At 50.3% G+C, this 13890-nt stretch overlaps 1 protein-coding gene across 2 annotated transcripts in view; it reads right to left on the minus strand.

Annotated features, from left to right (window-relative positions):
• DNAAF9 (dynein axonemal assembly factor 9) overlaps positions 1-13890 on the minus strand; it is a 2133167-nt gene that overhangs the window by 784628 nt on the left and 1334649 nt on the right. For both annotated transcript variants that reach the window (XM_069632250.1, XM_069632251.1), the window contains one exon: positions 5674-5775. In XM_069632250.1, coding sequence (XP_069488351.1) covers positions 5674-5775 — 102 coding nt within the window. The remainder of the gene's footprint in view (positions 1-5673; positions 5776-13890) is intronic.

Raw genomic sequence — 13890 nt, forward strand, 5'->3', positions numbered from 1 at the left:
TCCCTACCTGGGTTTCTAGGACTACTCCAATGAACTGGAGCCGCTGAACTAGTGTCAAATGGGACTTCAAGTTGAGGGAGAAGCCCAGCATGTGCAGTAGTAGGTAGGTGTCCTCCAGATGAGACGAGACCTGCCCCGCTGACTTCCCACGGATCAGCTAGTAGTCCATATACTGAAATACATGGACTCCGGATCGCCTGAGGTGAGCCGCAACTACCACCATGAGCTTGGTGAAGACTCATGGCGCAGAGGTCAACCCAAAGGGAAGCACTTTGAACTGATAGTGTTTGTCCCCTATGAGGAACCTTAAGAACTTCCTGTGCTTTTGATGTATCGGCACATGGAAATAAGCGTCCTGTAGGTCTGCTGACACCAGCCAGCCCTGTAGTTAGTGAGCATGGAGAATCTCTCTCAACGTCACCATCCCGAATTTGCACTTCCTCAGGAACTTGTTCAAGTCCCTGATGTCCTGGATTGGACGGAGACCTCTCCCTTCTTGGGCACCAGGAAATATTGGGAATACAAACCTGATCCTCTCCGATTCCACTGCACCCTTTGACAACAGAGCTCTCAGTCCTTCCTGGAGCTCCTGTTCCAGTTGGACTGGGGGAGGTGGAGGTCTGTCTAGAGGCCTCTTTAGATAAGGCAGACAATAACCCCACTGAATCAACTGCAGGGCCCAGACATTAGATGTTATTTCCTGCCACTGGGGACAATGCCCTGCCAACCGTGCACCAACCGGTGTCGTGGGAGGGGAAATCAAAGCTGCTTAGAGGGCGCGGGTGACCCCACCACTGCTTGTTGGCCACTAGAAGCCCCTCTGCCCCCTCCATGACGCGAGAAGCGCCTCTGCCCTTGCTAGGCCATAGGGCACATGATGTCTATGCCACTGCCCCTGGAGGCGAAACTGAAGGCAGGTCTGGCCAGCTGCATCGCTAGGCCAATGATTGAGCAGCCAACTTTGATCCCTTGAATTATTTTAAGGATTTGTTTGCTTTCTGCCCAAAAAGCATGGCACCCTCAAAGGGCATGTCCAGCAACCTGTTTGCACATTTGGATAGAAGCCTGAAGTTTTTAGATAGGCTTGGCATCTCATTACAACAGCTGCACCCATTGCTCGGCCAACGCAGTCCGCTGTGTCCAGTCACTTTTGTAATGACTGCTTGGCTACCTCCTCATCCTCAACAAGCTGTAAAAATCTGTCCCACATGACATCCCCAGGAACGTATTCAGCAGCATGTTTCACAGCCTTCCATAAGCCAAAAGAGTACTTGATGAATCCACTTGCTACGTTAGTAGCTTTGAGCGCCATGTTACCAGCGGTGAACACCTTTCTGGCCAATGCGTCGGATTTCGTCCCCTCTCTGTCCGTAGGCAGAGTGGATGTGGATGCTACAGGTCTGGTGGAAATAGTGGCAGCCTTTATAACCAGACCTTCCATAGAAGGGTGTGCGGTAAGGAAAGAAGGGTCTCCTCTTGCCGGCCTATGCTTCCCTGTAAAACTGGCATTCACTGGGGAAATGGTACAAGGGTGCTGCCATAAGGAGGCTAAAGGGTCTGCAATGGGTGGGTTGAAAGGCATGTTATGCTCGACTGTAAGACTCTCGTCCAAAATATCAGTAAGCTCATGTGAAAAGCCTGAGGGTATTCTCACGGATAGGCCATGGGGCTCCTTTGTTCAAGTGGTCAGGGATCCCAATCCTGGGAGCGGAAAAGTGAGGGTGGATCACCTGTGCAGGGGGTCCTCGGGACTGCGGAAGGAATGCCCTTGGGTGCAATGCAGTATCCCCTTTCTTTTGACACACCCATACCCGACATCCCCACTGTCTGTATGGGATATTCTCACCAAAGTCCCATTCTACCCCAACCATTTCCCATACCCAAGAGAAGGTGAAACCATCAGGAAAAACAAAGACCACCTCTCAATTCCAACATGAGTTTTACCATTCTTTCCTGACAAAAATCTACAACATCTTTAACCTTTTTTTGTAGAACACCACAATTCCCATAATCCCATTCCTCGATTGAAATATCCTAGGACTGGGACAAGGAAGAGAGGAACTGAGAGCATGAGGATTACGGAGGGAAAACCCTTTGAGAGACAGAAGACAGACTATCTAATTATAACAGTAGGTTGTCCCACTAACAGAGTCAGGCAAGGTCAGGCAGACCCAACTCTAACAACACACACCTCACAGGTGTACAAAAGGAGGCTGCACAGGGAGAGAAAGCAGTTGCTCTAGGGAAGCCAGGAGGAAGGCTGCCAGGCTGAGTACTGCAGACGATCCCTACCTAAATCTCAAGCACTCAGAGAGCGAGGCTGGAGGAAAGACAAGACCGGGCTAACTGAGCCGCTAAACTTGAGAAAGTGGAACCAGGAAAGCAAGCTGTGGTAAGGCTGGAAGAAGGCTTGACGAGAGACCCACATTTCCAAGTAACAGCTGATGGAGTTTAGCAGAGAGCGTCCTTCTAGAAGTCCTTGATGAGAAGCCTGCTTCCCTCTCACTAGCAGATGTAATTTGGGGAGGTCCGATAAACCACAAAGCCTAAAAATTCCATGAATAAAGTGAAAACTGAAGATTGGCAACAACCGGTGAGTGATGTGAGATAGAAGAACAAAAGCCAGGTTGATTTGCCACGAAAGAAACAGTATTGAGTACAACTGCATGTAAACCGGCAACTGCGTTTGAAAGAGTGCAGATTGCTTTAAAGCTACAAGGCGATATATTGTATCGGAGTCGTCATGCTGTAGTGAAGACGGCACAGTCCAAAGTCTCTGAATGTAATAGTGGAACTAAAGCAGTGATACAGTATACATTTAAAAGAATTTCACCCAGACGAGGTGAGTTTTCAAGTATGAATTGTGAAAGAAGAACAAAAAAGCTTGAGCCCAATCGAGGGGACCCCGTCAATTGAAACAATAGTTAAGAGGAGCTTCCGCCTGATTGAGGGGAGCCCTAATCGAGCAAACTACAAATACCAGAAAGCATTGCTAAACCGGAGCCAAACAAGTGACTCCCGCAGTGGTCAGGCGTAGTAGCAAAGTCAAGGCTATGCTGTCTGGAAAGCGAAACCTCAAGTAAATTGAAAGAAACTGTGAATATTAATTATTGGTGCTAAATAGAAACCTTGCAACTTGGGAAAGGGAATCCAGAGTAAATTGAGAAAAAAGGAACATTGTACATTTATTTAAAACAAAGAAGCTTCTTTGAAAGGAGACCTTTGTAGCACTTTATTTTGAAGATTGAGAGAAGATAGTTTACAAAGAGACATTGGCAGTACTTTAGTTTGAACATTGGGAAAAGCCTGATTTGGAAGATTGAGAGAAGCCTAACCTTGATACAGCCAGAAGCTGAACAAGCTGTTGAACTGCCTCAGCCAACTAGAAGGTGCCTTACTGATATACTATCCCAAGGTGAAATCCTGGGTAAGGGAGTCACTCTTCTGTGAACACTTTGCCATCCTGATTCTTTTGTTGAACACATTTTTTCTATCATTTAAGTACATTACCCTCACACCTTTTTATATGAGCTTAGGGCAGGTAATAGGTTTATTAGTGTAATTATTATTGTTTTGAACTAGACTAGGACTGTTTTTCTTTCAATGCAAAGGTCGAGGTTACTCCCATTCTAGCGTTAGAGCAAGGTAGGAAGTCTCCAACAATTTGAAGCTGTTTAATAAACACCCTTGAACTTGCATCTCTTGTGTTGTCATCTTACTGTTCATACAAGGGTTTCCTCACACTCATACCCCTGAGGAGGAGTTGTGGACGCCTTCAACCCCAGGGGTCAAACTCCCTGTGAACCAGATCCCTGAAGCTAATATTAGTCTGCATATAGTGCTGGTTTTGCTGTAACTCAAGGTCTGGGGAAGTATCCAGGCCAATGGCGTCATGTAGACCCTGAGCTAAGGCCAATAAATTGGCCTGGTTGCCGAAAGAAATTGATGTCACCGGCTCCTGTGTAGACGTGGTCGACTGAGTCCTTGGGATCATCAACACGAAATATGGATTGCATCGAATCGAAGAAACCTGATCTCAACAGCGGCACAAATGAACCGTCGACGACTGTCGGCGCAGAGGGTTTGAGAATAGGTTTCGAAGCCACAGCTTTCGATGCAGAAGGATCTTTCGGCGCCGAGGGACGTTCTGATAACCGATGGGCGTCATGGGGCACTTCGGCGACTTATGCCTGGTAGATGTAAAGCCCAAAGATGTTTTTGACGTGGACGATGTCGACAAAGTGGCTGGCTTGGGGTGGGGAGAGCTGAGCACCGCTTTGGCCACCAAAGTTTGCTGGTTGGGGGCCCGTGCCGCACCTACAGTAGCTTTCCTCTTAAACATTTCTAACATTGAAGTTTTAAAACCGTTCCACTCTTAACAAGTGGTCGGCCCTGTCGAGGGCTTACCTCATTCCGATGAGGAGCTGGATTTGCAACGATGGCGGTGGTGCCGCTTATTCATTCGCGAGGAAGACGGCAAGAGGAATGGCTCCTGGAATGGGAATGTTTCTTGGTTTTATTGCAATGCCATTCCTTCCCCTTGTCAGGAATGGGCTCCTCAGTCTCGGCCTCCTTAGACCAGACGAGCGACCGTGCCAGAGACTTGGAGCTTGGTCGGCCCAAGGCCAGTTTCCCGGCCCACTCACGTAGGGATTTCGGCTGTATCTTTGCGCATGTCGAAACCAACACCTAGACACCATAGACAAACGTCGTTTGGATCGGTCATAGACATTTTGGCCTCGCAATCACGGCAAAACCCTGCGATATGACATTGTGTCAAGGTTTTTCAAAGAAAAACATACAAACGTTACAAAAAGAACATCGAGTAAACTAGAGTCATGTGCCCGATGCAGCGTGCAAGCGCGCAGTAAAAAAGAACTGAAGCATGAGGCGTAGTGACGTGCTATATATACACAACGCCAGATGTCACTTCCTGAGCGACAAGCCTGAGTCAGACAAGGCGGATTGACGATAGACGGCCGAGTCGAGGTTGATTACGACCCCTGGCGAAAAAAGTTTCTGAACAGCAGAGCTGGATAATGGATATCTATCATGATGATGAATCTGCCGGAGAAAAGCCATCCATTGAAATTTAAATTGCACAAAAGACGGACAACAATAAGAATTAAGTGCTATATAATAACTAAGACCATTCAGCTGTTTTGTTATGCCTGTCAGTAAAGGGGCAGTTAAGACTGCTGCACTGAGCTACGACCAAATCTCCTTGTTCACTTATATAACACTTGAATAGAGCAAGATTTATAATCGTAGCACTGAGTATAGAGAATATGTATATACAAGGAGTCCAAGTTATATGCAAACAGCAAGTTTGTGCCGCTGATATAAATCTTAAAGTAAGAATAATGAACAATCCGCAATCCTTTCATTACGCTTCAGGGTACCTTTCACATATTTTATAAACTTAATGCACTGATCAGACTTAAGCATTATGCCCATCATATAATATTCATGCCCATGCAACTTTTGTGTGAACTTTTTTTTAGAAAACGTATGCTCCTTTTATTTTACATTTGTGAGCCACTAGATATAGTCTAAACATTGCTTTGATTTCAGAAAAAAACACACATATCCAAAAATATAACACAATGATGTTTCATGAATGATAAGGATCAGGTTTTTGAAATTGTATGTTGCATGAAGAGCTCTAGTCACCTTTCAATTTCCGGTAGATTTGCTGAAGTCAATTTTTTATTATTCCAAATCTCAGCATTAGCGTAGGATGATGCCTCAAACAGCCTCTGCATCTTGCAGTGTCTACAAAATAAACATTTAGTAACATAAGTACATTGAATATATAAACACAGATAAGAGTTGCATCATCATTTTGACAGAATTCAAACTAAAAAGACAACCATGTTATTTTCATTGTTTAATGTCCTTTCTGATGGATATGGTTTCCTTCCATGGATTGCTCATCCCAGATCACCCAGCATTAGTCACCCAGTCGCAGATAAGGAGGAATGGCATAACTGTCGCATCACACATGGGATAAAATTACAAGCATTTGTTTGAGTGGAAGCCGGGAGGGTCAAGGAAGAGTCTGAGGGGAATCTCAAATCCTTGGGAGTGTTGGGAGGGATTTTCAGAAGTACTGCTGGAGTGCGCTTCTGGGAAGCCAATCGTTAAGGCTGTTTTTGTACCAGGCTTTTTTTAGGTTTCTACAACCACTCTGCTAACAGGCCGGACAAGAAAAGCCAAAACTCCCTTAAGGAAGGTAAATAAGTGGTCAGAGTGACAAGGAACAACTCTTAGGTAGGGGTAAGTAGGCTGACAAAGGTACAAACAGTCCACACAATATTGTCTAGAGAATACATACAAATACACTGAGATACTGAAAAATATATACTTTAAATAAAGTCAGATAGATGTATTGGCCTGGTTGTTTCAAAAATGTGCTATCCCTCTATTGTTTTTGAATATATTCAAAAGCAAAGACCCCTAGGAGTATGGAAACAATAAAAAAACAGAACCCGATTTCAAGGCATTTAATTTGTGATTGTGCTGGAACACGGTAGAGTCTGAGCCGGCGCGTTTTTCGACCATGACAGTCTTTATCAAGGCTGAAGAATTATTTACAAATTGGTAGTGCAAATAACCACATTCAATCATATGCCTAAAACATCCCATAATGATAGCAACAATATTTTCGAAGGAACAAGTTACTTACCTGTAACTGTTGTTCTCCAGCATGGGTCTGGCATGGATTCACATGCTCATGAATATTCCCCATCGTCAGGCCGGGAATCCTCGGTATAGAAAAAAGTCAGTATCAGTTTCGTTTCTGATCTGTCTTTCCTAGTAGTAAACAATCACTGGTTTCTGGGTCATACTGCCCCCAGCCAATGACTGCTCTCTCCCTAAGCCCCGCCTCTGGCAGCCATCCTCAGACTTGGTAGCACGTAAAGTGGCAGTATGACCAAGTGAAGAGCCGCAGAGGGGTAGGCGGGAGGGTTCGCATGTGAATCCATGCCAGACCCATGCTGGAGAACAACAGTCCCAGGTAAGTAACTTGTTCCTTCTCCAGCATGGGGTCTGGCATGGATTCACATACTCATGAATAAGAGAATACATAGCACGGAAGGTGGCAACAGGCTCAACATTAAGCAATACAACAACTCAACATTAAGCATCTCTTACCTCCTCACCAGGCTCACCTTAAGCGAACAGGTTGCGCAGCACTGCTTGGCCGACCCTGGACTCCTCCCTGGAGTCCCGATCGACGCAGTAGAATCTTGTGAAGGTGTGCGTCGACCTCCACGTCGCAGCCCTGCAGATGTCCAGCAGGGGCACACCAGACAGGAACGCCGCGGTAGCAGCAATCGCTCTGGTCCAATAGGCTCTCGGACAGCCGGGCAGCGGTCGGTTTGCCAACCGGTGACAGTGCATGATGCAGCCGGAGAGCCATCTGGAAATGGAAGTCTTCGAGAGAGCCTTCCCTCGATTCACAGTCCCAAAGTTCACAAATAGCTGTGATGTCTTCCGAAAACTCTTCATGCTGTCCACGTAGAACTTCAGTGCTCTAGCTACATCCAGCGAGTGCAGAGTCCTTTCAGCCGGCGACGAAGGAGACGGGAAGAAAACTGGCAACACCAAGGGTTCGTTGAGGTGGAAGTCCGACGGCACCTTGGGCATGAAGGAGGGGTGCGTCCTCAGCACCACCTTCGTGTCGTGAAACGTCAAGTATCGCGGCTTGCAAGATAGGGCCTGGATCTCTCCCACTCGTCGTGCAGAGGTGATGACCACGAGAAACACTGTCTTCCACGACAGAAACTTCAACGGTGCCGAATGCATAGGCTCAAATAGGGCCACATGAGCCTGATCAGCAGCACGTTGAGCTCCCACGCCGGGGCAGGGGCCTTCACCGGCGGGAATGATCGGAACAATCCTTTCATAAATTCCTTCACCAGTCGATGAGACCACAAGGACGCCCGTCCCGTAGTTCTGGTGTATCGTGATATGGCGGCCAGATGTATCTTGATGGAAGCGTGAGCTAGTCCAGCCTTGGCCAATGACAGTAGGTACGGCAATACTTGAGGGGCCGTAATCCGCAGAGGGTTAATCTTCTGTGCACGGCACCAGACAGAGAACCTCTTCCATTTATGTCCGTAGCACTTGAGAGTTGAGGACGCCCTGGCCTTTAATAGAACCTCTCTGCAGTTGGCCGGGATGTCATACCCTCCAAACTCTAGTGCTGCAGGAGCCAGGCCTGCAAGTTCAGCGACTCCGGGTTGTGGTGAAGAATGGCGCCTCCTTCTCTGGAGAGAAGATCTGCGTCCGTCGGCAGCTTGACTGGTGTGGACGTTGACAAGTCCAGAAGGTCCGGGAACCAGATCCGTCTCAGCCACGCCGGTGCGACGAGGATCATCCTGCACCGGGACCTCTTGAGCTGGTTGATGAGCCGGAGCAGCAACGGCAGCAGAGGGAACGCATAAAGAAATAGGCTGTCCCAGGGGAACGAGAAAGCATCGCCCATGCTCCTCGGCTGGGGGAACCTGCTGGCGAACCTCCGGCACTTGGAATTTGTCGCCGTCGTGAAGAGATTGACTTGGGGTTCGCCCCATCGTCGGAAGAGTCGATCCACTTGATCCTGGCGTAGTTCCCACTCGTGGCACGAGCGCATCTCTCTGCTGAGTGAGTCGGCGATCGTGTTTTTTATTCCAGCCAGATGAAGAGGCACCAGAAACATCCCTTGGGCGACGGCCCAATGCCACAGATCCTGGGCTTCCTTGGATAGGGCAGGGGATCTGGTTCCGCCCTGCTTCCGGATGTAGAACATCGTGGTGGTGTTGTCGGTGAAGATCCTCACCACCTTGCCCTTGAGGGATGGAAGAAGAGACCTGAGGGCCCAGAACACTGTGCGGAGCTCCAAGATGTTGATGTGGAGTGACTTCACCTCCGGGACCCAAAGGCCTCTCGCGTGAAGATCTCAGGAGTGCGCTCCCCAACCTTCCAGGGAGGCATATGTCGTCACCGTCACCTGGTGAGCTGGGGTCTGAAAGTCCGTGCCCGCCGACAGATGACAGCGGGTACCCCACCACCTGATCGCCTGACGGAACGTCTCGTTGAGGGGGATCCTGTCCTCGAAGCTGCCCGTCAACTGGACCCAGCGGGCGTCGAGGAACTCTTGTAAGGGGCGCATCCGAAGCCTGCAAAGGCGCACCAGATAAATGCAGGAGGACATCATCCCGAGGAGGGACTTGATAGATCTTACCCTGGCCATGTCCGCGGCCACAGATGCTGCAACTTGCCCAGAATGGTCCTGGTCCTTTCCTCCGACGGCGAGGCCAGCCGCGCCACTGTGTCGAGCTTGGCTCCCAGAAACAGGGCGACTTGCGACGGAACCAGGCGGGATTTTGGAAAGTTGATGGAGAATCTCAGGTCCGTGAGCAGCTGGATGGTCTTCGCAGTGTGCTCCACAGCGAGCTCCCTTGTCCTTGCCCGGATGAGCCAGTCGTCCAGGTAGGGGTAGACTCTAGTGCTGCAGGAGCCAGGCCTGCAAGTTCAGCGACTCCGGGTTGTGGTGAAGAATGGCGCCTCCTTCTCTGGAGAGAAGGTCTGCGTCCGTCGGCAGCTTGACTGGTGTGGACGTTGACAAGTCCAGAAGGTCCGGGAACCAGATCCGTCTCAGCCACGCCGGTGCGACGAGGATCATCCTGCACCGGGACCTCTTGAGCTGGTTGATGAGCCGGAGCAGCAACGGCAGCGGAGGGAACGCATAAAGAAATAGGCTGTCCCAGGGGAACGAGAAAGCATCGCCCATGCTCCTCGGCTGGGGGAACCTGCTGGCGAACCTCCGGCACTTGGAAGGTGCAGGTGCAGCCGCGCCGCCACCGGTGCGTGGCACTTGGTGAACACCCTGGGTGCCGACTTCAATCGGAACGGGAGGGCCTTGAACTGGTAGTGCCGCCCTTGGACCACGAACCTGAGGAACTTTCGGTGTCTTTTTAGAATGGGGATGTGGAAGTATGCATCCTCCAAGTCCAACGACGACAGGAATCGCCCTCCTCCAGCTGTCCCAGCACGTGCTGGAGGGTGACCATCCGGAACTTCTGTGCCTGGATGTACTTGTTCAGTCGTCGCAGGTCCAGGATGGGACGCCATCCTCCTGTATTCTTTTTTACGAGGAAGTACCTTGAGTAAACTCCGGAGCCCGAAGCCTCTTTGGGACGAGCTCGATTGCACCCTTCTTGAGCATCGTCCTTACTTCCAACAGTAGTTGAGGGACGTGATTTTCCTTCCTGGCCACGGGTGGAACGCGAGGGCACTTCTTCTGAAACTCGAGGGCGTGCCCTTGGGCCAGGGCGTTCAGCACCCAGCGGTCGGTGGAGATGGACTCCCACACGCTGACGAACCTCGCCAGTCGGCCTCCCACCTGGGTGCTTCGGCGGGGGCCCGACACCACAGTCGGTTCAATCTTGTTTGGAGGCCACCTTGCCTCCTTGACCTCCCTGTCGACGACGACGGGCACCACCTGACTTGCCGCGTCCCCTGTAGGCTTCCTGGGACGAAGATCTTGCCGCTTGGCGGTACGTGGAGGAGCCACTGCCGGATCCCTTGGATGCACCTTGTCTGCCTCCGGAGCTCCGAAAGGACGGCCGTCATTGTTGGAGCACTCCCAGTGCCGGGCAGTCTCCGTGTCTGTCTTGATGGCCTGAAGGGACTCATCAACCGCCTTCCCAAACAGGTTGTTCCCGTCAAAGAGCATGTCCAAAACCTTGGTTTGTACGTCCTGGCGGAAATCCGTTGCCTTAGGCAAACGCCGTTGCCCAACTGACGGAAACCGGCGTAGCGGGCTACGATAGTCAGGGCGTTGGCCGCCTTGATAGTCGACGCTGTGAATGAGACGACTTGTCGTATCATCGTGTCCAGCTTCCTGCCCTCGCCGTCCGGCGGGGAAGTTGATGTCGAGGCCGATGCCCCCCCAGCTTTCTTCTTTGCCGCCGCCGAGACGACCAAATCCGGGGTAGGTTGCGCCCGAAGGCACAAGGGGGCAGCGTCGGGGACCCTGTACTACTTCTTGTACCGGTCCCTCTTGGCCGGCGCCTTGGCAGAGTTCTTGAGGAGGGAGAGCCCTTCATCCCAGATGTTATCAAGAAGTGGTACGGCGAGGACCGTCTTCCTTTTAGCCTCGCGCCGTTGGTAAAGGAATCCTTCCTTCTTCTCTTCTGGGCAGAGCTGGAAGAGCTCGGATGCCCTGGAAATCATGGCATGAAAGGATCCAATCTCGTCGGGCGGGGATGCCCGAGCAGGGAGCGACGTTGGACACGTCCCGTCATCGCCTCCGTCGTCATCTGTACCTGTTGCAGCCGTGTCCGTGCCTGTATCATCCCCGTGGGTAGTAGACCAGGGGGAAGGCAGGGCAGGCCGCAGAGGTGGAAGAGGTGGCGTAGGATGCGTCCTCCTCTTATGCGGTGGACTTTCCAAAGGTCCGGCTCCGGTTCTCCCGTCGGGTCTGGCTCAGGTACCTCTGTGGGGGGGAGGGGCAACATTGTCCTTATCTCCGAGCATACGGACTGAATCGCTGACAAAATGGCTGCCGAAGTGTCCTGCGGCGCCGGAAACGACGGGCGCGAGGGCTCTTGAGGAACCTCGTCGGCGACACCGTCGCTCTCGTCGGGATCCCTCCCGATGGGCTGGGCCTCTTCCACAACTTCGATGAGACCTTCTTCAGAGGTCGTGTCCGTATCCACGATGGCCACCTGCCTCTCCCCCACCTTTTCCAACGAGGACTTCGTGGGGGTCTTCTCAATGGGCCTGAAAGACGACTCCCTCCGCGGTGGCAGGGAGACTCTGGGTCCTGAGGTCGCCTCCACTGGCGTAGCCTCCACAGGCTGAGCCAGGGCCGCTGCGACATCCTCAATCGAGGTCTTAGCAGGGTGAATTAAGGCCATCGTCACCTTCTGTACGCGTGGGGCCTTCACCTTGAGGGGAGGGCCCGAGCCTCGCTCCCCCTCTGCCGGAATCGTCGAGATCGACCGGGGCCTCTCCAGAAGCTGGGTTCTCGGACTTCCTCTTCCCCGAGCCAGAGCGTTGGCTCGTGGTTGATGGCGCCGGGGAGGATGCACCCTGCCTGGCAGCCAAGGAGCCCGACCATTTTGGCGCTCCCGGTGCCCGCGGACTCGCGGTGCTTGGCCTTTTGTTGGGCCCCGGTCGCCGGGGCGCCCTCACAGGACTTAGAAGACCGCTCAGACTTCTTTTTCTTCTTCTCGCCTGACGGGCTCTTCCCTTCCAGCCAGTTGGAGGTGCCGATCCTTCATGGTCCGCTCCGACATGTTCCCACAAAACGCACAGTTTTTCTCCATGTACGTCTTGTCCTCATGGAGACAGTAGAGGCATAACGAATGCTCGTCCTCCTTGAAAACATTCTGAAGCTGGCATCCAGGGCAGGTCCTGAACAGCTTCCCGGGCATCGAGCTTCCTTTCTCCTGGGCCATGTCCTGGGTAGGCCTCGGAACTTCTGGAATCCTTCAAAAGCATAACTCGACGAAATCTTCACCCTTGAGGGGCGTAGAAAACTCTGAAACGGATCCCCGTTGATCAGATGTATAAACGGTGGAGCTTGAGGCTCTAATTTAACCGAAAAATGAGAAAAATCTCCTTTAAAAGCGCGAAAACGCAGCAAAAGCTCGAGAGCTACAGCACGAGGACTCCCAACACTTGAACGTGCGTTAAAATCTGAGGATGGTTGCCAGAGGCGGGGCTTAGGGAGAGGGCAGTCATTGGCTGGGGGCAGTATGACCCAGAGACCAGTGATTGGTTATTACTAGGAAAGACAGATCAGAAACGAAACGGATACTGATTTTTTTCTATACCGAGGATTCCTAGCCTGATGACGGGGAATATTCATGAGCATGTGAATCCATGCCAGACTCCATGCTGGAGAATAATAAGAACCAAGTGTAAATTATAAACGAACTACCATATAAATACCATACAAAAGAAATACCATGTTCGCTCAAAGGAATGTTGCGATGATTTCGATGAATGCAGGAGTAAAGAGCAGTGAGTGTATATTAGTAAAGCTGTACTAGTGAGTGCTTACATGGTGATGCATCCCTGTGTGCTACATATCTCTTACCTAGATTAAGCAATGGTTCATAGCTGTAGAAACGTATACGTGTCTTGTTTTGTCTATGGCCTCACAATTCGTTCTTAAAACTCCTCTCTCTGAATTCTGTTGGCCAATAATCTCAGTCGGTTCACTATGACACAAACAACCTTATTGCTGCTAGTGTTCGAGTACGTTTATAAAAGGAATGGCGGACTCACCGACTATATAGTTCACTCCATGGATATGAGACGTTGGTTCTTTTTAATATATTAACTGAGGAAGGATTCCTTTATCTAAAATAAGTTATGCAAAAGATATACTATTGTTTAACCCCCGATCAGTGTTTTCAAAGGAACTCTAATAAGAATGATCCATTCACGAAAGAATATACTGATCTAAAAACATGTAGATGTCTATCAAGGGGAGGGAATCCCCAGTACCCTTACCTTATACGATAGAGAAAAGGTTGTGTTCGGCCGGGGCGTCCCGTATTGGAGAGTCTGCCTCCGCCATCTTAACTGGGGTTAACATAATGCTGTGACATCACACGTAGTAACGTGTGATGTCACGAGATGACACGTTTCTAATCAAGCACTGTGCAAATGATGCAGTATAGTGTTCCAGACCCTAGAGGTTTGCATTGAAGGACCAATAACCTTATAATCACTGATGGGGTATATATATATATATATATATATATATGGGATACATTACTCACCGTAATCGTATTTCTGATGCTTGTATCTGCTTAGATTCACATGCTGTGCATAGGCCGACATCTAGTGGAAGCTGCGGAGTATTACAGTTTGTTTTTCGAA

This window comes from Ambystoma mexicanum, chromosome 6q (genome assembly GCF_040938575.1).
Source record: "Ambystoma mexicanum isolate Mex_15411 chromosome 6q, UKY_AmexF1_1, whole genome shotgun sequence".
NCBI classification, from domain to species: domain Eukaryota; kingdom Metazoa; phylum Chordata; class Amphibia; order Caudata; family Ambystomatidae; genus Ambystoma; species Ambystoma mexicanum.